At 42.7% G+C, this 22914-nt stretch overlaps 1 protein-coding gene and 1 long non-coding RNA gene across 2 annotated transcripts in view; both read left to right on the top strand.

The window, feature by feature from the left end:
* Positions 1-22914, top strand: part of LOC126428228 (uncharacterized) — a 405107-nt gene that overhangs the window by 362937 nt on the left and 19256 nt on the right. The window lies entirely within an intron of this gene.
* The window catches only part of LOC126428227 (alkylglycerol monooxygenase-like), a 213019-nt gene that overhangs the window by 170849 nt on the left and 19256 nt on the right, over positions 1-22914 (top strand). Inside the window, exons 4-6 of the mRNA XM_050090144.1 lie at positions 6874-6977; positions 13464-13626; positions 20196-20347. Coding sequence (XP_049946101.1) covers positions 6874-6977; positions 13464-13626; positions 20196-20347 — 419 coding nt within the window. The remainder of the gene's footprint in view (positions 1-6873; positions 6978-13463; positions 13627-20195; positions 20348-22914) is intronic.

The raw sequence follows: 22914 nt of genomic DNA on the forward strand, positions 1-22914 counted from the left end.
GGTGTGTTGGTGCATTCAGAGTACGGTGCAGCGAGTAAGAATGCAGACGTTTTCAGACGTGCTAAACGTGACTGTGTGTTGAAAATGGCTCAAAGAACACATACTGATGACATTATGAGGGGTAGGATACTAGGGCGACTGGAGGCTGGTCAAACACAGCAGGTCGTAGCACAGGCCCTCCGTGTGCCACAAAGTGTGATCTCACGATTATGGCAACCATTCCGGCAGACAGGAAACGTGGGTAGGCGCCACAGTACGGGACGTTCACAGCGTACAAGACCACGGAGTACTGTAGGTAGCCTTGCTCGGAACCTTACCGCAGCCACTGGAACCGTTGTCTACAGACACACAGTCTACAGACGACTGAACAGACACGGTTTATTCGCCTGGATACCTGAAAGGTGCATTCCACTGACCCCTGGTCGCAGGAGGGCCCATAAAGCCTGGCTTCAAGAACACAGTACATGGACACTGGAACAGTGGTCCCAGGTTATGTTCACAGGCGAGTGTCTGAACACTGATTCTCGCCGAGTATTCATCTGGTGTGAACCAGGAACCAAATACCCCTTAATGACCTTGAAAGGGACCTGTATGGAGGTCGCGGCTTAATGGTGTGGGGTGGTATTATGATTTGTACACGTACACCCCTGCATGTCTTTGGCAGGGGAACTGTAAGAAATCAGGTGTATCAGGACGTCATTTTGCACCAAATTGTCCGCCTTTTCAGGGGTGCAGTGGGTCCCACCTTCCTCCTGTTGGATGATAATGCATGGTCCCACCGAGCTGCCATCGTGGAGGAGTTCCTTGAAACAGAAGATATCAGGCAAATGGAATGGCTTGCCTGTTCTCCAGACTTAAACCCCATCGAGAACGTCTGGGATGCACTCGGTCGACGTATCGCTGCACGTCTTCAAACCCCTACGACACTTCAGGAGCTCCGACAGGCACTGGTGCAAGTATGGGAGGCTATACCCGAGCAGCTGCTCGACAACCTGATCCAGAGTATGCCAACCCGTTGTGCGGCCTGTGTACATGTGCATGGTGATCATATCCCAAATTGATGTAGGGTTACATGCGCAGGAAACAGTGGGTTTTGTAGCACATATGTTTCTGGGCGGTTTTCTCAACTCTTCACCAATACCGTTGACTTACAGATCTGTGTTGTGTGTGTTCCCTATGTGCCTATGCTATTACTGCCAATTTTGTGTAGTGCCACGTTGTGTGGCACCACATTCTGCAATTATCCTTAATTTATGAGCATGAGTGTAGTATGGAGGAGACCTGGGTTCGATTCCGGACAGTAGTACAAATTTTAATTCATTGTCTCGGCTTACATCACTATCGCAGATAAAGGTCAGACACAGTATGTTGCAAGAACATCTACTGTATATGATTACACTCTGACAGGTGACACGTACGTAAGCATCCTTTCCGATCACGTGCATCCATTCACGTCCATTGTGCATTCCGATAGACTTGACCAATTCCAGCAGCACAATGCAACCCCCCCACACGTCCAGAATTGCTACAGAGTGGCTCCAGAAACACTCATCTGTGTTTAGACACTTCTGCTGGCCACCAAACTCCCTAGACATAACATTACTGAGCACGTCTGAGATGCCTTGCAACGTGCTCTCCAGAAAAGACCTCTCCCCCCCCCCCCCTTCGTACTCCGCAGGATTTATGAACAACCCTGCAGGATTCATGGTATCAGTTCCCTCCAGTACTACTTCAGAGATTAGTTGAGTCAACGCTACGTGTTGCTGCGGCACTTCTGCGTGCTCGCGGGGACCCTACACGATATTAGGCAGGTGTTCCAGTTTCTTTGGTTCTTCAGTGTATTAAGAACCTTGTCCAGAGTTTTGTAAGGTCCAGGAGATCCTCAGCAATTGTTATGACTACTGTTTGATTATTGTCTTCAAATAAGTGACATTTATGTTCGTCTCATTGCGTACTTCTTTCACTCACCTACTCTACTGTACCGTAGTAGTTCTTTCTACGTATGGTGCGAGTTTCGTTGAGCTGTGTTACTCCGCAGTCGCACATGGTGCGAAAGTTGCTTTCGTCCCTAAATTTTGGACACCAGTGTAGATGTAGATCTGGATATCGCAGCCCACTGAAGATGTAGCACTACAAAGATGCAAAGTGCTGTGGAGCTGGAGGTAAGGATATAGTGCCTGAGTGACATTAGAATATACGACGATGGTTCGGACCAAGGATGTGTAGGCGTGGCTAGCTGTAGTCTTGCTGGGGCGTGTGGGCTAAGCCTGAAATATTCGCCTCTGACTGGGCACTTCTCTTCCGCGTCGCCTTGGTCGCCTTGGGCGCAGCTTCTAGCCGCGGCTGTGTGACGCCACAGGCAGCGGCGATCGTATCTATGAGCCAGTCCGCGACCACTGAGACAAGGTCCTTGCTCACGCGATAGTTGGGAGGGAAAGAGAGAGAGAGAGAGAGACTAATTCTCGTTTCTTTACGTGAGCCGAGATGCTAACTGATCGTGCCCAAACTTAGCCGCCACATGCTGGAAGTTAGAACCAGTCTAATCCTCTAAAGGCCGTGATTTGGTCCGATAACGCACGGAAGAGATGGGCACGAAGAAACAGACACAGCAAACTGGCTAACGGCCGTTTTTATGTTTTTTGTAACAAGCTGTGGCTACATACAGACACAGGAAGCATACATTCTTTGTATGGTTGCCATGGGAAATACAACCAAACTGTTCAATTCATTTCCCATCTCTTTTATATATTATATTACTATATTAACGACATAGAAGACAATTTAAGTAGCCGTCTTAGATTGTTTCTACATCTACATCTACATCTACATCCATACTCCGCAAGCCACCTGACGGTGTGTGGCGGAGGGCACCTTGAGTACCTCTATCGGTTCTCCCTTCTATTCCAGTCTCGTATTGTTCGTGGAAAGAAAGATTGTCGGTATGCCTCTGTGTGGGCTCTAATCTCTCTGATTTTATCCTCATGGTCTCTTCGCGAGATATACGTAGGAGGGAGGAATATACTGCTTACTCTTCGTTGAAGGTATGTTCTCGAAACTTCAACAAAAGCCCGTACCGAGGTACTGAGCGTCTCTCCTGCAGAGTCTTCCACTGGAGTTTATCTATCATCTCCGTAACGCTTTCGTGATTACTAAATGATCCTGTAACGAAGCGCGCTGCTCTCCGTTGGATCTTCTCTATCTCTTATATCGACCCTATCTGCTACAGATCCCACACCGCTGAGCAGTATTCAAGCAGTGGGCGAACAAGTGTACTGTAACCTACTTCCTTTGTTTTCGGATTGCATTTCCTTAGGATTCTTCCAATGAATCTCAGTCTGGCATCTGCTTTACCGACGATCAACTTTATATGATCATTCCATTTTAAATCACTCCTAATGCGAACTCCCAGATAATTTATGGAATTAACTGCTTCCAGTTGCTGACCTGCTATTTTGTAGCTAAATGATAAGGCATCTATCTTTCTACGTATTCGCAGCACATTACACTTGTCTACATTGAGATTCAATTGCCATTCCCTGCACCATGCGTCAATTCGCTGCAGATCCTCCTGCATATCAGTACAGTTTTCCATTGTTACAACCTCTCGACACAGATTATGCTGTCATTTACCGTCTTGTAAAGTCATCAGATGATCAAAACGACTTGAAAAATGATTTAGATAAGATATCTGTACGGTGCGAAAAGTGGCACTTGACCCTGAATAAGGAAAAGTGTGAAGTTATTCACATCACTACTAAAAGAAATCAGCTAAATTTCGATTACGCGATAAGTCACACAAATCTGAAGGCTGTAAATTCAACTAAATACTGAGGGATTACAATTACAAATAACCTAAATTCGAACGATCGCATAGATAATATTGTGGGTAGAGCAAACCAAAGACTGCAATTCATTGTCAGAACACTTAGAAGGTGTAACAGGTCTACTAAAGAGACTGCTTACAACACGCTTGTCCGCCCAATTCTGGAGTATTGCTGTGCAGTGTGGGATCCGCATCAGGTGGGACTGACGGATGACATCGAAAAAGTACAAAGAAGGGCAGCTCGTTCTGTATTATCGCGAAATAGGGGAGATAGTGTCACAGACATGATACGTGAATTGGAGTGGCAATCATTAAAACAGAGGCGTTTTTCGTTGCGACGGGATCTTCTCGTGAAATTTCAATCACCAGTTTTCTCCTCCGATTGCGAAATCATTCTGTTGGCACCCATCTACATAGGGAGAAATGATCATCACGATAAAATAATGAGAAATCAGGGCTCGAACAGAAAAATTTAAGTGCTCTTTTTCTCGCGTCCCGTTCGAGAGTGGAACGGTAGAGAGACAGCTTGAAGGTGGTTTATTGAACCCTCTGCCAGGCACTTTATTGTGAATAGCAGAGTAATCACGTAGATGTAAATCCCTTGACCGACCTGAATCACGCATCAGTTCCACTATTTTCTTATAGTTTCGTTTTTACGGTTCCATACTTCAATCGGTAGAAAGGGAACCCTCATATTTAACTTAGATGTCTATCTGTCCGTCCAAAAATCTTTTTTTCAGGGAAGGGTAGACGTATCAAGTTGAAATTTATGTCGCATACCGACGTCTGTATTCACGTGGCGGTGTAAAAAAGTAAGCTTCCAAACCAATTCAAACAAAAAATACGATAATTTGCGTCGCATATTTTGATACGTCCACTTCATTCAAACGTACGGAGTACTCCCCCTTGACGTAAAAGCATGAAATTTCACAAGAGGAAGGGTTTCACAGTGCAAGTAAAGGGAAAAAAATCAGATAATCGTTAATTTGTAATTATATCACGCGAAAAAGATATTTCTTTTGTCATTTCTTCTACGACTACAAACTTGATATTAAAACATTCTTGGAAGTCTCGGAATATCTGTGAACAGTATCTTGCTGGTATCAATGTTGATAACAGGCGAAACTCGGCGAGATCCACGATTACTTGGAATTGATAACTGTCTACATAAAGTACTACACAGAAAATAGTATATTAAAGGAAAAAATCTCTCCCTCTCGCCCCATCTCCCGTCGGAAAACGTTAACGAGCGACAGCAGACGTCTCCACCACTAGCAAAACAAAACACTAAATGGCGAGAGGACAGCGATACTCTCCACACAGAAGTGCAAATGTGTTAAGTGCAGTAAAACTGCTGTCTACAAAAATTCAACACATACACGTGGAAGACGAAAAAGAATGCAATAAACAACAAAAAACAGCGAGTAACGAAAAGTTCAAATGGCTCTGAGCACTATGGGACTTGTCTGAGGTCATCAGTCCCCTAGAACTTAGAACTACTTAAACCTAACTAACCTAAGGACATCACACATATCCATGCCCGAGGCAGGATTCGAACCAGCGACCTTAGTGGTCACGCGGTTCCAGGCTGAAGCGCCTGGAACCGCACGGCCACACCGGCCGGCTGAGTAACGAGAAGAATAAAAACTGATTATAGTAATAAGTAAATCACGCAACTTGACGATGTTCATAACAAATAAAACTGTAAGAGGAAAAACGTTGTTACAGCGACCGCTGAAGACGCTTAAAATAAAACGAACGGCGTTTGGTCTGATTAAGACTTTTATTGTAGTTGCTAAAGACGGCAGTTAACCTATAGAGCTTGTCATAATTAAGTCCTTAAGGAACCCTAAGTACGCAAGTCCTACTCCCACACGGCCATTTTTTCCGTTTTTCCACTACTCTTTCATCGTGTCCCCCTGTTGCCTTTTCCATTTGTCCATCAAAGTTGTTCGTGGTTTTTTTATATAGCTATATTTTCCTGCGTTTGCAACCTTCTGCATTACGGGCCTTAGTTGTAAAAGACTTCGTATCTCACTATCAATCCGTCTTGATCGCAGTACAAATAAGTAGTTAGACAACCGGTATCTGTTATTGAACAACCATCTTCGGATCATAACTCGTACCAGTGCCATATAGCACCTTGTGAAACGCAACCAATAAGTGTGCTTTGCAGACAGCAAACCACTAAGGCGCTCAGAATGTGTCCAGTGCACTGCCAGCGTGATAGGAAGCCACCACAAGATTCATGTCTATCACGCTGCTGTTAATATTGCCTTCTAGGTCATGAACGCAAAACATGGGCAGCAAGGATCCCAGCACATTTTCCTGGGGCATCTTGAAGTCAGTTGTACCACTGTCGATGACTCTCCGTGAAAGATACGAGGGGCGTTTTAAAAGTCAGTGCAAAGCCCTTCCAACCATCTCTCATTTTGAAAATCTAAGACGTCAGTTGGGCAGAATTTCGCACGATATCCGTCAGGAGCACATCCAACAACTCTTACCAATCAGTGCCAAGCGAAATAACTCTTTGCACAAGGGCCAGAGACGAACCGACAAGCCGGAAGTTCTGGCCGAGTGGTTCTAGGCGCTTCAGTCCGCAACCGCGCAGCTCCTATGGTCGCAGGTTCGAATCCTGCTCCAGGCATGGATGTGTGTGATGTCCTTAGGTTAGTTAGGTTTAAGTAGTTCTAAGTTCTAGGGGACTGATGACCACAGATATTAAGTCCCATAGTGCTCAGAGCCATTTGAACCAATTTGAACGAACCAATGCTCTACTGTCTTGCTCAACTTATGAAGCTCTTTCTCTTGAATCAATTATCCAATTTTTCTGAAATCATAATATTTGTTGGTCTGTAAACGTACTTCACATCAATGTCCCTCCAATTCGGATAATTTCTTCATGGTGTGTTGTTCCCCCCCCCCCCCCCCCCTTTAGAGTGTATGTGCGTGTGGCATATGTGTAAGCACGTGAAGCCGCAGGTATAAAGCTAGTAAAGCACGAAGTACAGAAATAAGTAATAAGAAGTTCCGCAATTTTGTTTTTGCAGAGGTGCATATCCTGTGGGCGCAGCACCAGGTGCACCACAGCTCCGAGGAGTACAACCTGGCCGTGGGGCTGCGGCAGTCGCTGCTGCAGGGCTGGTGCGGATTCGTGAGTACCCTCACCATCATTTCACACACTTGTGTGGCCTCTGCTCACCACCCACACACTTCCCCCCCCCCCCCCCCCAATTTGCTGATACTGTAGTTTCACTCATTTGGGACATGCTGAAGCGCTAACTGTATTGTACATCTTCAGACTAACTTAATTAAAAATAACCCAGTAATCACAAATGGAATTGTTTGCAGCACTAGGACTTAAGGGGACCACACCCTGCCTATCTAACCTGTGTTAATTTTGCCAAGTATTTGACCCATTTCTGAAAAAACTATTTGATGCAGGACTTTAATATTTGTACTGTATGTTACATGATGCTAATAGAGTCAACTATACTAAAATCTACTTTATCCATTTTACAGTTTTTAAGAAATACTTTTTTATTTTATTAACAAAAAATTTTAAGTTTTTTCTGCAGACAATATTTTTTTGTGAACTTCCTAATGGGGGAATATTAATGAATGAAGTACCAGAGGTGGCTTTTTATGTTTTGCAGAATCTCTGAAAATTTCATTCATTTATCTATGATCGTTTCTGATATAATTGGGCATATGTAATGAAAATTTTAGTTTGCTGGAAATTGACTTTAAAGAAAAAACTGTTGAAATTCGTTACTTACAGTTAATTAAAACTGTCCTGCTGCATATGATGGCCCTTCTTTGGCCTCTAGCAGGTCTTCCAGCTTATTTTTCACCTTCCTGGATGTTTGTCTTGCTTTGTTGGCCATATTAGATGCAGACCTGTCTGCATCGGCTATCCTCATTTTATCGTAATGTTGCAGCCCAGTGATCATATTTTCCCCAGGATTAATTCCCAGCTTTTTCAGTACCCAACACTTTCCAATATTACCACCACTGAGTGTAATAACAGCATCATGAACTCCTAGTTTCATTGTATGCATGTCTACAAATACAGTTTTAGGAAGGCGGTTCCAAATTATGCTGTTGAAACATTCATTTGGTTCTGTGTCTGCCCATGCAGACATTTCCTTAGAAGGCCAGGATGAACCAAGTCTCTGAAAATAGGTTTAATTGCTGTAATAACAGCAGCAGGAAGAGAATGCCGATGAGAATAAGATTCTCCAGTTGCCTGAGCCCTATTGTATCTGCACCACGAATTTTCTCTTGATGGACAGAATCCATGACATGGCTTATCATCAGTAGAGTACTTATGGAAGAATATGGCCCAAACATCTCTCTTCATTGCCTCCAGATTTTCTTTATTTCTCCTAATTGTTTGCCCATAGTATACCTGCAAGTTGTCTGTAACAGCTACTCGCAATCACACTTGAACAAAACTATAACCGCGTGTTTGAAAGCGAATCGTTTACAAACAGCAGAAACAAAAGAATACCGACCGTTGCATTCCAAGGGTAGCCAACACACTCGGGAGTTAAAAAAAATATCCCTAACGTGCAATGTAGGGGATAAAAGATCTAAAATATATGCAGAAAAGTGGGTGACAGAAAAGCGGGCGTGGTACATAAACACACGTGGTAGGAAAATACTCTTTAAATGCTCGAAAAAAATATTTTTCAGCAAAATCCTTCTCAGAGTACTTAAATAACACCTTAATCTATCGAAATATGATGAAAACCGAAAATCGAATTTTTTCGACTTGAACCACGGTGTGGTCCCCTTAACCGCGAATTTTCCTATTGCCACAAGCAGCAGCCTTATCCATTACACTATTTAATAATTCTTGTTTAAATTGTTTTATTTTTCTGAAACACAATGAGCTACAAAGCTTAACTGTAATTATCAATACATCCTAATTATTTACATTAAACATACAGAGAACGTTTTTTAACAAAAACAATATACATTTTTCTAGCATTACGTTTTCTTTCCAACACTCGTTCCAAAGGGAATGTCTCTGCGAGAATGGATTTTATATACCTGCTGTAGTGGTTGCATTATGCGTGAGTGTGTTGGGAAGTGATTTAGGGAAAACATTGAAAACCACAGACCCTGTGGGTAGTGTGTTGAAGGTTGGTCTTCACATTGTCACAATTCTTTAATGTAATACAGGGCCTTAAGTGATAAGAGTATGTATGATAGAGACTGTGTTAAGGATTTGAGCCTTCTTTACTAATGTTTCAAGGTATTTAGCGAAACCATGGGAAAATCCACATGAGGGTGGCTGGGTAAGTACGTATTTGACGCTAGGTCTTTGGATTAGACGTTATGTATCGACTGCCTGCACTGGACTGTGAGAGAAGTGTGTTTATGCCTGAAGAAATGTAGAGAAATTGCAGGAAAGCACAGTTCAGCTTGGGTGAATGGACAGGGCCATATTTTTTGATATTTTCACAGCTTATCACAACTTTTGTGTATTACATAGTCTGTTTCCAAGTGGCCTCTACTTAGAATCTGAACCCTGTGTATGGTTATCTTCAGGTATATAGGGGGATCCGTGGTTAAACTCAAACTGGACTGGAATGGATTTCTTTTTCATCTCTTTAGCTCTGTTTACTGCACTTGACCAACAGATATGGCCTCAATGAGAGGCTACACTTGAAAAGGCTTTCTCAACACTCTTTCGCAGTTCTGCATTAGTGCACTAATGATAGTAAGCCAGTGAGATTTAGTAAGTCCCAATCATCAAGTGTCTGGCATTCAAAGGACTGGACTTAGAGATACTCATTTCAAGGGACTGGAAATCTTGCTGAATAATGCCCGATCTAATAGCCTCAGAAATGAACCTCAAGGAATTCTTGCACCTGAATAGAAAATTGTGCTGTAGCCACATATGATCCACGATTTAGAGCTGAGGTATTAATCACGTTTGAACCTGTCCGAACAAAATTTCCATTTACGTCACCTTGAAAAATAGAAATATGGTGGAGTGCATATTCTGATGATGCCCAGGCCCATATCATAATACGAACCAGGGATCCCAACTCTTGTATGTATTTGGGGCTTTTCTTACAAGGGGAGGCCGCCAATTGTAAAATTCAGATTCGATTAATACTGCGCATAATAACAGCTTATGGCCAGAGGTGTAATGTGGCAAAGCACCAAGATGCACTTCTCAGCCGTTGTCGAGAAAATAGACAGTTAAAAGATAAAAGAAACCGTTGCGGTGAAATACTCTCTACGATTAATAATTTCCCACAGCATCGTGGCGCAGTGGTAAGCGCTCGGGTTTGTAATCCGAAGGTCGCCGGATCGAATCTCGCGGCATGCAAATTTTTTTATTATTTTTTTTGTAATTCAAATGTGTACACACACACACACACACACACACACACACACACACACACACACACACACACACACACACACACACGCACACACATAATTCCCGGCAATCAGTTGCAACAATTATGCATATAATAAGTTGTTGAAAGTCGTTTGTCGTGGAAAAATAATACTTGATATAAAACACAATATCACAAATAATATTCAAGTGGATACAATTTATTGAAAAGTTCGGTATACACTCGCACATAATTATCAATTAGTGACCAGAAGTAGCTGGAGTATCGCACGAACCAGAGTGACAGTTATCATAGGAACATGGAAAGCAGAAAACAGCACGATATCGAGCACATCTGATAAACGATGCGTTTTTACAAGAACAATTGTTTTTTAAATTATCTGTTGGGAAACACACCTGATTGACATTCTGAAAAATTGTTCCATTGTTCGTCAGGTTTGATGCATACCACGCGTATCGTATCATATCGCAAAAAATCGGAGAAGACAATTGGTGGTGGACGATGGATTGGATTTTTATACAATCGTCTCTGGAGTTGATGTCACGGTTTCGCTCGATTAAAAAAGCACAATTTTGAAGGCGCTTGATCAAATTTTTTACCTGCCGGTAAAAATACACGTCACACGGTTGGACGAGAGGAGTGCACGTTGGTAACTACTTAACGTCCGGGAACATCTCATCGTATAATGCCGGGTTCGTTTGCCCACCCCAAGAGTCGATCAGAAGGAGAAATTCTTTCTTTTGTACGTATGGTTGCAAAGCATTACGCAAGAAGTCCATGAACAAACCCGTTGTTAGTTTACCGGATTTGGAGGATGTAATAACAACGTTGGTATACTTCTTGGCGTACTCGTCGACTGTCTTCTGTACTCTGGGTCCAAACGTACCTGTGGACTCTTGGAGGCATACGAAAACAAGTGGCAAGACTCGTCCAGACATAGTGATTGAATATTGTGCCGTATACGAATGCGTCACCTTGTTCATGTCGTGTCGGGTTACCAGGACAGCCTTTGTGTGTGTGTGTGTGTGTGTGTGTGTGTGTGTGTGTGTGTGTGTGTGTGTGTGTGTGTACATTTGTATTACAAAAAACAAATAATAAAAAAAAGTTGGATGGCGCGAGATTCGATCTGGCGACCTTCGGATTACGAACCCGAGCGCTTACCGCTGCGCCACGACGCTGTAGATAATTATTAATCGTAGAGAGTATTTCACCTCAACGGTTTCTTTTAACTGTCTATTTTCTCGACAATGGCTGAGAAGTGCATCTTGGTGCTTTGCCACATTACACCTCTGGCCATGAGCTGTTATTATGCGCAGTATGAATCGAATCTGAATTTCACAATTGGCGGCCTCCCCTTGTTAGAGCAGAAAATTACGTTCATTCAGAACTGCAACATACTATACATTCGTCAGGAAACAATCCTCTCAAAAGAGTCATGGCATTTGTGAACTGTGTCAACAAAGCACAACATACAGCAAACACTGCTCCATATCATCATTAGATAATTCATTCACAAACTTCGGTGTAGATCGTTTCCTCCACAAGCCTTTCTAGGGTTTCTTTTCTCAATTGGTACAAATTGAATGCTTATAGATCACTTGGCTGTCTGTCTGTGTCTGTCTCACGAACAGGTAGACGTGTCAAGTTGAAATTTATGTCACATTCTGAAATTCAAGATCCCTTAGCAGTGTAAAATAAATAAATAAACAAATAAATAAATTACCCTCAAGTGTCTAAGTCAATGGAATCAAAAGATATGGCCATTTGTCACATATTTTGATATTTTTAAACTCAATCATCAGATATTTACTATTAAAAACAGTCTTGATCACGATTTATTTATTAAGGTGACCGGTTTCGACCACTGCTGTGGTCATCTTCAGACCTACAGGTAGTATACAGTGCTTTAATTAGAGGGCTACATACCTTAGAGAAAATACATAAAGTTATAAAGCTCTAAAACGATGAATTACCATTGTGTAGGAATCTCTTTCAGTTGGAGAATCACTACTGGAGAAACTAGTGCACGTCTTACCATATATAACGGAAGCTCCGCCCACTTCTGACGGCATGATGTCATTACTAACCAATGAGTTATAAGTCGAATAACAATGTAAAATTTCTTAGTTAAAAGAACATTGTCAAGAAATAAAAATAAACACACACTAAACTTAGCTTATTAAATAGCTATTGTCAATTAAGAAGTGTTAAAAATATATAAATGTAAATAAATGTAGGGTAAATGAACTTCGGTTCGGCAGTAAATGGGTTGCCCTCTCAATGCCTGTTATGAACCGTTTGGAACCACTGGTTGTCATGGTGAAGTTGGACGCCGTTCCAAAGATGAGGCAGCAGGCTTCTTTCCACTGAAGTTGTTGTAAAATCGATAGGCGAACTAGTGGTTGGCATGGTTGCAAAAGTGGAATGGTGAAGACTGTCACTTCAGACGATGTATTATTGAGCAGCAACATGTCTTTATTGAAACGATTTTCAATGAGTAGGCTGCAATAATCTTTAGCTGACATGTATACTACACGCTGCACAAATACGATACAGCGTAGTTGTCCATATTTATGAAATATTATCTATGTAGTTCGTATGTAGATTGCATTTTTTAAATTAAATGTGACACTTTTAAAAGGCAATTGTATTGCTTAAGTTGTATGCCAGTCTTATAAACAAATAAAAACAATAAAAAATGGAAGGAATTTAAAATTATAATACTATGAGAACCTATAGGATGCCTCCCTTTGAGCTAGACTCTAATACTTCAGCAGGAAGCGAGGTTTACAGTATAAGTAAAGGAAAGAAAGTAAGAAAATCTGGAACCGATATCTTGTCGGTAACAGCCAAGAGTCGTAGAGATTCTCAGTTACCCGAATGGATAAAATATCTACATACATTATGTAAATTTGTATGGGACCCTTAGAGCGCGATTCCTAATCGAGCATGGCCAATTTTTTAATGAGGTCGTTGCAACGCTAATGGTACTTTCATTGCGAAGCGGCACCAAAACCGGCTATTTCCTTGTTTAATACTGTAAAGAGGCACGAGGGAGGGGGGGCGGGAGGGGAGAATTTCTCAGACAACCTGTACGTACCACACTGACTGTGCCACGTCCATGAGTGTTGAGGAGTGATTTTGGAAGATCACGGGGATGGGCAGGAATTTGAAGTGAGGAATTCACCTCTCTGGTCACCTTACCAGAACGGTCCCCCTCTGGGATGGGCTGTACAGTGGCCTCGTGTTGTCCGCAGGTGTTCTACCTACCGCTGGCGCTGGCCATCCCGCCGTCGCACTTCCTGGTCCACCAGCAGTTCAACCTGCTGTACCAGTTCTGGATCCACACGCAGGCGGTCACCACGCTGGGCCCCCTCGAGTGGGTGCTCAACACGCCGAAGCACCACCGTGTCCACCACGGTAAGTCCGCTGCTGCCTCCCCCCCCCCCCCCCAAAAAAAATAAGGCCGTTGCAGCATCCCTGAATATGGAAGTTAATAGGAATATAAAAAAAAGGGAGGAAGGTTTATCTGTTTAGCAAGAGTAATAGAAGGCAGATTTCAGACTACCTAACAGATCAAAACGAAAATTTCTGTTCCGACACTGACAATGTTGAGTGTTTATGGAAAAAGTTCAAGGCAATCGTAAAATGCGTTTTAGACAGGTACGTGCCGAGTAAAACTGTGAGGGACGGGAAAAACCCACCGTGGTACAACAACAAAGTTAGGAAACTACTGCGAAAGCAGAGAGAGCTCCACTCCAAGTTTAAACGCAGCCAAAACCTCTCAGACAAACAGAAGCTAAACGATGTCAAAGTTAGCGTAAGGAGGGCTATGCGTGAAGCGTTCATTGAATTCGAAAGTAAAATTCTATGTACCGACTTGACAGAAAATCCTAGGAAGTTCTGGTCTTACGTTAAATCAGTAAGTGGCTCGAAACAGCATATCCAGACACTACGGGATGATGATGGCATTGAAACAGAGGATGACACGCGTAAAGCTGAAATACTAAACACCTTTTTCCAAAGCTGTTTCACAGAGGAAGACCGCACTGCAGTTCCTTCTCTAAATCCTCGCACAAACGAAAAAATGGCTGACATCGAAATAAGTGTCCAAGGAATAGAAAAGCAACTCGAATCACTCAAGAGAGGAAAGTCCACTGGACCTGATGGGATACCAATTCGATTCTACACAGAGTACGCGAAAGAACTTGCCCCCCTTCTAACAGCCGTGTACCGCAAGTCTCTAGAGGAACGGAGGGTTCCAAATGATTGGAAAAGAGCACAGATAGTCCCAGTCTTCAAGAAGGGTCGTCGAGCAGATGCGCAAAACTATAGACCTATATCTCTTACGTCGATCTCTTGTAGAATTTTAGAACATGTTTTTTGCTCGCGTATCATGTCATTTCTGGAAACCCAGAATCTACTATGTAGGAATCAACATGGATTCCGGAAACAGCGATCGTGTGAGACCCAACTCGCCTTATTTGTTCATGAGACCCAGAAAATATTAGATACAGGCTCCCAGGTAGATGCTATTTTTCTTGACTTCCGGAAGGCGTTCGATACAGTTCCGCACTGTCGCCTGATAAACAAAGTAAGAGCCTACGGAATATCAGACCAGCTGTGTGGCTGGATTGAAGAGTTTTTAGCAAACAGAACACAGCATGTTGTTATCAATGGAGAGACGTCTACAGACGTTAAAGTAACCTTTGGCGTGCCACAGGGGAGTGTTACGGGACCATTGCTTTTCACAATATATATAAATGACCTAGTAGATAGTGTCGGAAGTTCCATGCGGCTTTTCGCGGATGATGCTGTAGTATACAGAGAAGTTGCTGCATTAGAAAATTGTAGTGAAATGCAGGAAGATCTGCAGCAGATAGGCACTTGGTGCAGGGAGTGGCAACTGACTCTTAACATAGACAAATGTAATGTATTGCGAATACATAGAAAGAAGGATCCTTTATTGTATGATTATATGATAGCGGAACAAACACTGGTAGCAGTTACTTCTGTAAAATATCTGGGACTATGCGTACGGAACGATTTGAAGTGGAATGATCATATAAAATTAATTGTTGGTAAGGCGGGTGCCAGGTTGAGATTCATTGGGAGAGTGCTTAGAAAATGTAGTCCATCAACAAAGGAAGTGGCTTACAAAACACTCGTTCGACCTATACTTGAGTATTGCTCATCAGTGTGGGATCCGTACCAGGTCGGGTTGACGGAGGAGATAGAGAAGATCCAAAGAAGAGCGGCGCGTTTCGTCACCGGGTTATTTGGTAACCGTGATAGCGTTACGGAGATGTTTAGCAAACGCAAGTGGCAGACTCTGCAAGAGAGGCGCTCTGCATCGCGGTGTAGCTTGCTCGCCAGGTTTCGAGAGGGTGCGTTTCCGGATGAGGTATCGAATATATTGCTTCCCCCTACTTATACATCCCGAGGAGATCACGAATGTAAAATTAGAGAGATTAGATCGCGCACGGAGGCTTTCAGACAGTCGTTCTTCCCGCGAACCATACGCGACTGGAACAGGAAAGGGAGGTAATGACAGTGGCACGTAAAGTGCCCTCCGCCACACACCGTTGGGTGGCTTGCGGAGTATCAATGTAGATGTAGATGTAGATGTAGATGTAGAAATGTGCTCGAAATCTTCCTCTAAGATCCTGATGGTGTGTACCGCTTTTCCTTTCACTGCTTCAACCGATTAATGATGCAGATTAGGCGTTGGATAATAGATATTACAGGGTGCTGGGTCAGGCGAATAAGGTGGATGGTCTAGCACTGGGATGCTATACTTCGTTAGAAACCTCTTAACAAAGAACACGGTATCAGCTAGTGTGTCTTGATGCAGAACCCATGACTTGGTCGGCCACAATTCGAGTCGTTTCTTTTCTTATTTTTTCACCAAGTTGAGCAAGAACCTCAAGGAAACCAGTGCAGATGCACAACTCCACGAATTCTTTTTTTTAAAAAGAAATCATTATTGCTTTGAATCTGGATTTGATCATTAGATTTTTTTCGCTGTCGGTGAAGTTGGGGCCCTCCAATGCATGGAGTCGGCGCTTAGCTTCTGGACCATAAGTGAAAACCCAAGATTTGTCACATGTTATCACTCTTTCCAAGAAATTAGTATCATTTTCAGTGATATTAAAAGTGTCAGTAGAAACATTTTCACTATACTCTTCTTGTCCGATTGTGAGAATTTCGGGGCTAGTTTCGCGCACATTGTTGTCATATTAACTGGTTGTGTAAAATTTCTTTCACTCATTCTTTGTCAATTCCTACGCCTGAACCACCCGTAACTCTTGTCCGTGATAAACAGTCTTGCTCATACACTTCTTGTAGTAAAACAAAGGTTTCAGCAGCAGTTTTTCCCAGTTTCATGTGAAAATTCGTTGCTCTATTATTACACGTATCATTTTTCCGCCAAAACACAATAACGCCTCTTCCACAAACAAAGGCCACCGCCACACTGATTAGTACTGCTGCAAGAGATGCCACGTTCGACAAGGAACTATACAGTACTAGCGAACCTGGCATAATTTCCCAATTGCTAAATATGCATGGGAGTTGAATATCCATCCCAATCTCCTCCTCCACCCCCTTCCCCGCTCTCTCTCTCTCTCTCTCTCTCTCTCTCTCTCTCTCTCTCTCTCTCTCTCCATCTATCTATCTGTACATCGCCTCTCTGACCTTGAGCCTTGTTCGTATTGTTGCACATTTGGATTCTGTAATAATAAAATGATGAGCCATAAATACAACTTTACGTTTTCTGTGAAACTCGGTAGCGAGAAGTAAAAAGAAAACAGTACATTGTTGTGTATACATTTCTGTTTAAAAATACAAGTAATTAGAAACAATATAGAGTATATGGGAGAACCAATTTTACTAATGATTTAAATACCTTTCTGTTACAGTTAAAACTGAAAGAAAAGAAACAAACCTCACATTTCCACAGCAGAGCACAGGCCAGCATTTTCTTTCTCGTAGTCGGTTTTGAGAGAAAACCTGTACATTGTTGTTTCGAGATATTTGGCAACAACGTTTCTCTTTATGTATTACATATACATTTATATATTGTATACATTTCAAGAGATATGTAATCTAGGTCCGTCTGAATATTCATAAGAATATACTATAAAAACTTGAACTTTTCGAGATTTTTAGTAACATTTGTCCTCCATGTATTAAATACACATTAATATATTACATATATTATAGGTATATAGCCCATGTCAGTCAGAATGTTCATTAGAATATCGTGTAAAATTCTGGAGTTAGTCAAGAACTTCCAAGAGTTTTGGTAACAACGTTTCTCCATTACATACAACATATTTATATATTAAACAAATATATAGTCTATGTCCGTCCGAATGTTCATTAAAAGTGCCATGTAAAAATCTGAAGTACATTGGTCAAGTTTGCAAACAACAGCAAACGGCAACTTGTCTGTATATAATATTAGGTTGGTGCATAAGTTTTGCATGTTGGTATTCCGGGTACTACGGGATTGCATTTTTTATATTGGGTTCACTTTTGCTACTTGAGTTTACACTTTGTCATTTGTAGATAGTGAGTGGTGCTGTGGACGCTAGAACATGGAGCGCCAAGTGAATAAATCGGAACATTTGCGACATATTGTTCTGTTTGAGTTCAGTAGGCGGGTGACAGCAGCAGAGGCAGTCAGAGCTTTTTTGTGTATGGGGATAATGCCACTGGACACAGTACGGCAAGAAAATGGGTTTCTCGTTTTAAGGAGGACAGTTTTGACATTAGTGACTCTCCACGTTCAGGAAGACATTTGGAGTTTGATGAAAAGCGTTTAAATGCATTAATCCACAGTGATTCAGGTCTGTGTACTCGACAACTCGCAAATGTGATGAACTGTGAACGAAAATCGTCCGACTTGGGAAGGTTTAAAAATCGGGTGTATGGGTACCGCATGCTGTAAAGGAAATCAAAAATCAGCAGGTGTCCATATATCCATCTCTGCTTGCTCGGCATCAGTTAATTCGCGAACAACACCGACCATTCCTGTCTTGTATCTTTACTGATGATGAGAAATTGTCTTTGTGCCAACATAAGGAATGGCTGAGCCCAAACAAAACAAAAACTCCCCATACATAACTGTGCGCACATTAACAAAAGATAACGTTACGCACCAGCGACGGTGTGGTGCGCTACGAAGATGTAACCATTACTGCTGACATCTGTTGTCAACAACAGAGACGTCTTGCAAACCCAGTGCAAGAACAACGACCTGGAAGACTGTGTGAAGTGATACTACTCCACAATAACGCCCACGCACATTCTACTACACTATATAGGAGTTAAGTTGGGAAGTCATTCCGCACCCACGTTATTCACCTGATCTTGCGCCCTCGGATTTTCACTATTTCCGCTATCTACAGAGTAACCTTCGAAGAAATTCCTGTCCGGATGAAAATGCACTCCGAACGTGGCTCAACGAGTGCTCCGCCTCAAACCCCTGCGGCTTCTGCTATCGCGGAATCGAATAATTTCCCCATCGTTGGCGGAATGTAGTAAAGAATGATGGAGAATATATAACAGATAACTACAAGCAGGTGTTGACAGATGTGAAAATTACCGAACTATCAGTTTAATAAGCCACGGCTGCAAATACTAACGCGAATTCTTTACAGACGAATGGAAAAACTGGTTGGAGCCGACCTCGGGGAAGATCAGTTTGGATTCGGTAGAAATGTTGGAACACGTGAGGCAATATTGACCCTGCGACTTATTTTAGAAAATCGATTAAGGAATGGCAAACCTACGTGTCTAGCATTTGTAAACTTAGAGATAGCTTTTGACAATGTTGACTGGAATACTCTCCTTCAAATTCTGAAGGTGGCAGGGGTAAAGTACAGGGAGCGAAAGGGTATTTACAATTTGTACAGAAACCACATGGCAGTTATAAGAGTCGAGGGACATGAAAGGGAAGCAGTTGTTGGGAAGGGAGTGAGACAGGGTTGTAGCCTATCCCCGATGTTATTCTATCTGTATATTGAGCTAGCAGTAAAGGAAACAAAAGAAAAATTCGGAGTAAGTATTAAAATCCATGGAGAAGAAATGAAAACTTTGAGGTTCGCCGATGACACTGTAATTCTGTCAGAGACAGCAAAGGACTTGGAAGAGCAGTTGAACGGAATGGACAGTGTCTTGAAAGGAGGATATAAGATGTACATCAAGAAAAGCAAAACGAGGATAATGGAATGTAATCGAATTAAGTCGGGCGATGCTAAGGAATTAGATAAGGAAATGAGACACTTAAAGTAGTAAAGGAGTTTTACAATTTGGGGAGCAAAATAACTGATGATGGTCGAAGTAGACAGACTGGCAATGACAAGGAAAATGTTTCTGAAGAAGGGAAATTTGTTAACATCGAGTATAGATTTAAACGTCAGGAAGTTGTTTCTGCAAGTATTTGTGTGGAGTGTAGCCATGTATGGAAGTGAAACATGGACGATAAATAGTTTGGACAAGAAGAGAATAGAAGCTTTCGAAATGTGGTGCTACAGAAGAATGCTGAAGATTAGATGGGTAGATCACATAACTAATGAGGAGGTATTGAATAGGATTGGGGAGGAGTTTGTGACACAACTTAACTAGAAGAAGGGATCAGTTGGTAGGACATATTCTGAGGCATCAAGGGATCACCAGTTCAGTATCGAAGGGCAGTGCGGAGGGTAAAAATCATAGAGGGAGACCAAGAGATGAATACACTATGCGGATTCAGAAGGATGTAGGCTGCAGTAGGTACTGGGAGATGAAGAAGCTTGCACAGGATAGAGTAGCGTGGAGAGCTGCATCAAACAAGTCTCAGGACTGAAGACCACAACAACAACTACAGTCTATGTTATGCGTTTCTCTTGTATTTATTAAATTTATGAAAAAAAACGCTTCAAACTTTTTCACGAACGCAATCGCCTGCGCTATGTACTGGAAGTGTGCTGGTATGCTTGCAGGTTGCAACTTGTACTGCCTGGACAAGAACTACGGCGGTTTCCTGATCGTATGGGACCGGCTTTTCGGCACTTTCGCTGAGGAGCGGAAGGGCGAGGAGATCGTCTACGGCCTCGTCTTCAACCAGCCCTCCTTCAACCCCCTCTACCTGCAGGTCAGTACCTTCCCCTCCACTCACTCATCAATTCAGACAAGTCGTTAAGAATCCCGTCGTGAAGGGCAGCCCTCAGGAATGTGTAAAGACTCGAGTTGCACAAGCTGTCAAGTACAGGGTGTATCAAAAAGATTGATCTGACTTGGCATATCTACAGGGTGGTCGGAAATTCTAGGACTTGTAGAGGGGAGTGAGTACATCGTATTTTGAATAGGAACCCATGTCCGGAAACGTCATCCACCGAGACTACAAAGCGTCAAAGTTATAGGCGCGGGAGTCTGTAAATGTGCGTATACACGGGGTGATTCCGTTACGATGTTACAGACTTTCTAGGATGATGGAGAACGATAAATATATTAATTTGAAGTATGGATCCCTGTACCGGAAACGAGCGAGTCGAAAGTTATAAACGAAAACCGTTCTGATACCTCTGACTGTTGAATACATGTATCGTTTCTTGTGTTGCGAAGAGTGTAGTGTTGGTAACTTTCAGTGGCGGTAGTGTGGACAATAACGAGGAAAAAATGTCCAATAAACGTGGGCTCTAAAGTGCGTACCTTAACAGCTATGAACAGTTGCTCAGTAGAGGAGATGTGTTTCACATTAGCGAAGATGAACGAATGGTCATAGCTCATGTACTCACTTTAGAGCCCACGTTTATTGGACATTTTTTCTCATTTTTGTCCACACTACCACCACTGAAATTTACCAACCCTACACTCTTTGCAACACAAGAACCGGCACACGTATTCAACTTTCAGAGGTATCAGAACGGTTTTCGTTTATAACTTTCGACTCGTTCGTTCCCTGTACAGGGATCCTTACTTCAAACTAATACGTTTATCGTTCTCCATCATCCTAGAAAGTCTGCAACATCATCACGGAATCACCCCCTGTGTACGTACATTTACAGACGCCCGCGGCCTTAACTTGAGGCTCTGTAGTCTCGCCGGATGACGTTTCCAGACATGGGTTGCTATTTAAAATACGATGTACTCACTCCCCTCTACAAGTCCTAGAAGTCTGTAGCGGGGATTTCCGACCACCCTGTATATTTCTGAAACTAATCAAAATATACAGGGTTATTACCAATGATTGAAGCGATTTCACAGTTCTACAATAACTTTATTATTTGAGATATTTTCACAATGCTTTGCACATGCATACAAAAACTCAAAAAGTTTTTTTAGGCATTCACAAATGTTCGATATGTACCCCTTTAGTGATTTGGCAGACATCAAGCTGATAATCAAGTTCCTCCCACACTCGGCGCAGCATGTCCCCATCAATGAGTTCGAAAGCATCATTGATTGGAGCTCGCAGTTCTGGCACGTTTCTTGGTAGAGGAGGTTTAAACACTGAATCTTTCACATAACTCCACAGAAAGAAATCGCATGGGGTTAAGTCGGGAGAGCGTGGAGGCCATGACATGAATTGTTGATCATGATCTCCACCACGACCGATCCATCGGTTTTCCAATCTCCTATTTAAGAAATGCTTCTGCTTTAGCCTTTTCTGTAAGATTTTCCAAACCGTCGGCTGTGGTACGTTTAGCTCCCTGCTTGCTTTATTCGTCGACTTCCGCGGGCTACGCGTGAAACTTGCCCGCACGCGTTCAACCGTTTCTTCGCTCACTGCTGGCCGACCCGTTGATTTCCTCTTACAGAGGCATCCAGAAGCTTAAAACTGCACATACCATCGCCGAATGGAGTTAGCAGTTGGTGGATCATTGTTGAACTTCGTCCTGAAGTGTGGTTCCACTGTTATGACTGACTGATGTGAGTGCATTTCAAGCACGACATACGCTTTCTCGGCTCCTGTCGCCATTTTGTCTCACTGCGCTCTCGAGCGCTCTGGCGGCAGAAACCTGAAGTGCGGCTTCAGCCGAACAAAACTTGATGAGTTTTTCTACGTATCTGTAGTGTGTCGTGACCATATGTCAATGAATGGAGCTACAGTGAATTTATGAAATCGCTTCAATCATTTGTAATAGCCCTGTAATATGATTTTTTTTAAAGAATAGGAAACTCAGGTTTTTTCATATGTTTGCATAGGTTTTCAAGATGCCCCCTTGAAGATGCATGGCATATGTCAATGCGGTATTCAAATAGTTCCCTTGCTGCAGCGAGCGTGAATTGAGTTACAGCTTCCACGGTTGCTGTTACGCGATGTCTCAGTTTATTCATTATTGTTGGTAGCGGAGACACACAAACAGTCTTTTATAACCTCCACAAGAAATAATCACATACAGTCAGATTCAGTGACCTTGGAGGCTGTCATCCTCCATGTCGCCAAGAACAAAAATACAGAACAACTCCACACCTTGTTGTTTGTCATCTTAATGAAGTGCTTGCAGTAGCTGAACTGTGTATGTGTAAACGTCGACGCAACACCCGCCAGATGGACATCGGGGGAATGTTGAGGCTATCGAGCTGCACGGCGAACGGATTTCTGCAGACTCCTTGTGAAACCATGGCAGCTGCATCCGACGACTGTGTCAGACAACCGCGGACGGCCTGGCGATATGCCTTTACACAAAAAAACCTGTTTCTCGGAATTGCTCATGC

This window comes from Schistocerca serialis, chromosome 12 (assembly GCF_023864345.2).
Source record: "Schistocerca serialis cubense isolate TAMUIC-IGC-003099 chromosome 12, iqSchSeri2.2, whole genome shotgun sequence".
NCBI lineage: Eukaryota > Metazoa > Arthropoda > Insecta > Orthoptera > Acrididae > Schistocerca > Schistocerca serialis.